The 1,373-nt window shown below is 32.4% G+C and overlaps 1 protein-coding gene across 1 annotated transcript in view; it reads right to left on the bottom strand.

Moving 5' to 3' along the window:
• The window catches only part of LOC126405530 (ornithine decarboxylase-like), a 6,744-nt gene extending 5,711 nt beyond the window's left edge, over positions 1–1,033 (bottom strand). The window contains exons 1-2 of the mRNA XM_050069296.1: positions 1,018–1,033; positions 59–111 (exon numbers count right to left, since the gene is read on the bottom strand). Of these exons, the coding sequence (XP_049925253.1) occupies positions 59–111; positions 1,018–1,033 (69 nt within the window). The remainder of the gene's footprint in view (positions 1–58; positions 112–1,017) is intronic.
• Positions 1,034–1,373: the final 340 nt, after the last annotated feature.

Below are 1,373 nucleotides of genomic sequence, written 5' to 3'. Positions count from 1 at the left end.
GTTACACAGAGATTTGTAATTAGTAAAACTTAAATGACATGATGTCTTTGATACTCACCACTGAACCAAGCTCTTTTATTTTATCTTCTATGAAATCATTGATGGTCTGTCCTTTGTGTAAAATGTCAATGTCACAATGTTCAGGAGCCAGAGCATGCATTACTGATCCATCTGTAGTTACCACTGCTGCAAGGGATGGTAAGCAGTAAATTAATTAACTAATGCATTAATTAATATTGTTAATAGGCTGAGGCTTATAAAGAAAGAGAACGCTTTCTGCTTTGTCTGTCTTTGTTTGTAGCTACTTATCTTCAATATGCAGTGGTACAAAGAGGACAACAACTACAGGTAAAAGTCCTGCATTCAGAAGCTTACATGTGAAAAAATATAAATGTTATAAACAAAATGTACCTAAAGCATCAAAAGTCAAAGCACTCATTGTGCAGTGAAATTTTACTTTAAGTGTTTCATTATTACTTGTGATTCTTTGGATTAATATTACAGTTGCATTAACATCTATGTTGCATTTGTCGTTATTTAAACTCCTTTATATACTGTTGATTGGTTTAATTTACAGCAGTACATCAAATTCCATTCTGACGATGCATTTTTCAGCTGATTCAAGAGGGTTTTCAATTATTCATCTTAGGAATTAGGAGCATTTTCTCAACAAATGAAGGAACACTTCATCCTCCAATATCACAAACATTGAAATTCAAATTTAACAAATTTGGAGATGCATAGTTTTCACTAGACAGAAGAGGATAAAAAAACTAAAAAAGTAAATGCAGTGAAGTAAAGAGATGGAGTAGATGTATAAAGAGTCACGAAATGTAAATACAAAAGTAAAGTACATGTACCTTGAATTTAAGAACAGTATTTGAGTAAATGTGCATTCCATTACTGAAATTATGTCGTGCAAATAGTTATCAAATATTAAAATGTAGCCATTACATTCACATGTCTCACACATAACATCATATTAAACATCACCTAGAGAAGTGTTTTTCATCTTACCTGTATTCTCCTCCATATTTCGTAACCCAGAAATTCTCAAATGTTTTCGAATAAGTCTTATGGCAGCAGTTCTAAGAACCAGAACTGAAAGTAATTTGATAACAAGTACTAAGACTGTAGTGGAAAATTACTATATAACTTTATAACCCATCACTTGCATTAGCTTTGCTCCAATGCCTTTTGTAAGTTGCTCACTGATAGAACTTTTCAATGACTGTCTCCTATATAATTTAAAAATGCTTACACAATCAAATACCACGCAGGATTTGTTATGTTTGTTTCATTCTGTTCTGACATTTTGTTCTTACATTTGTCCAAGGCTAAGTCGACTTGTGAACCACAGAATCAGTCCTAGC

Source organism: Epinephelus moara, chromosome 18, assembly GCF_006386435.1.
Source record: "Epinephelus moara isolate mb chromosome 18, YSFRI_EMoa_1.0, whole genome shotgun sequence".
NCBI lineage: Eukaryota > Metazoa > Chordata > Actinopteri > Perciformes > Serranidae > Epinephelus > Epinephelus moara.
This window is presented reverse-complemented; position numbering and strand designations above follow the sequence as displayed.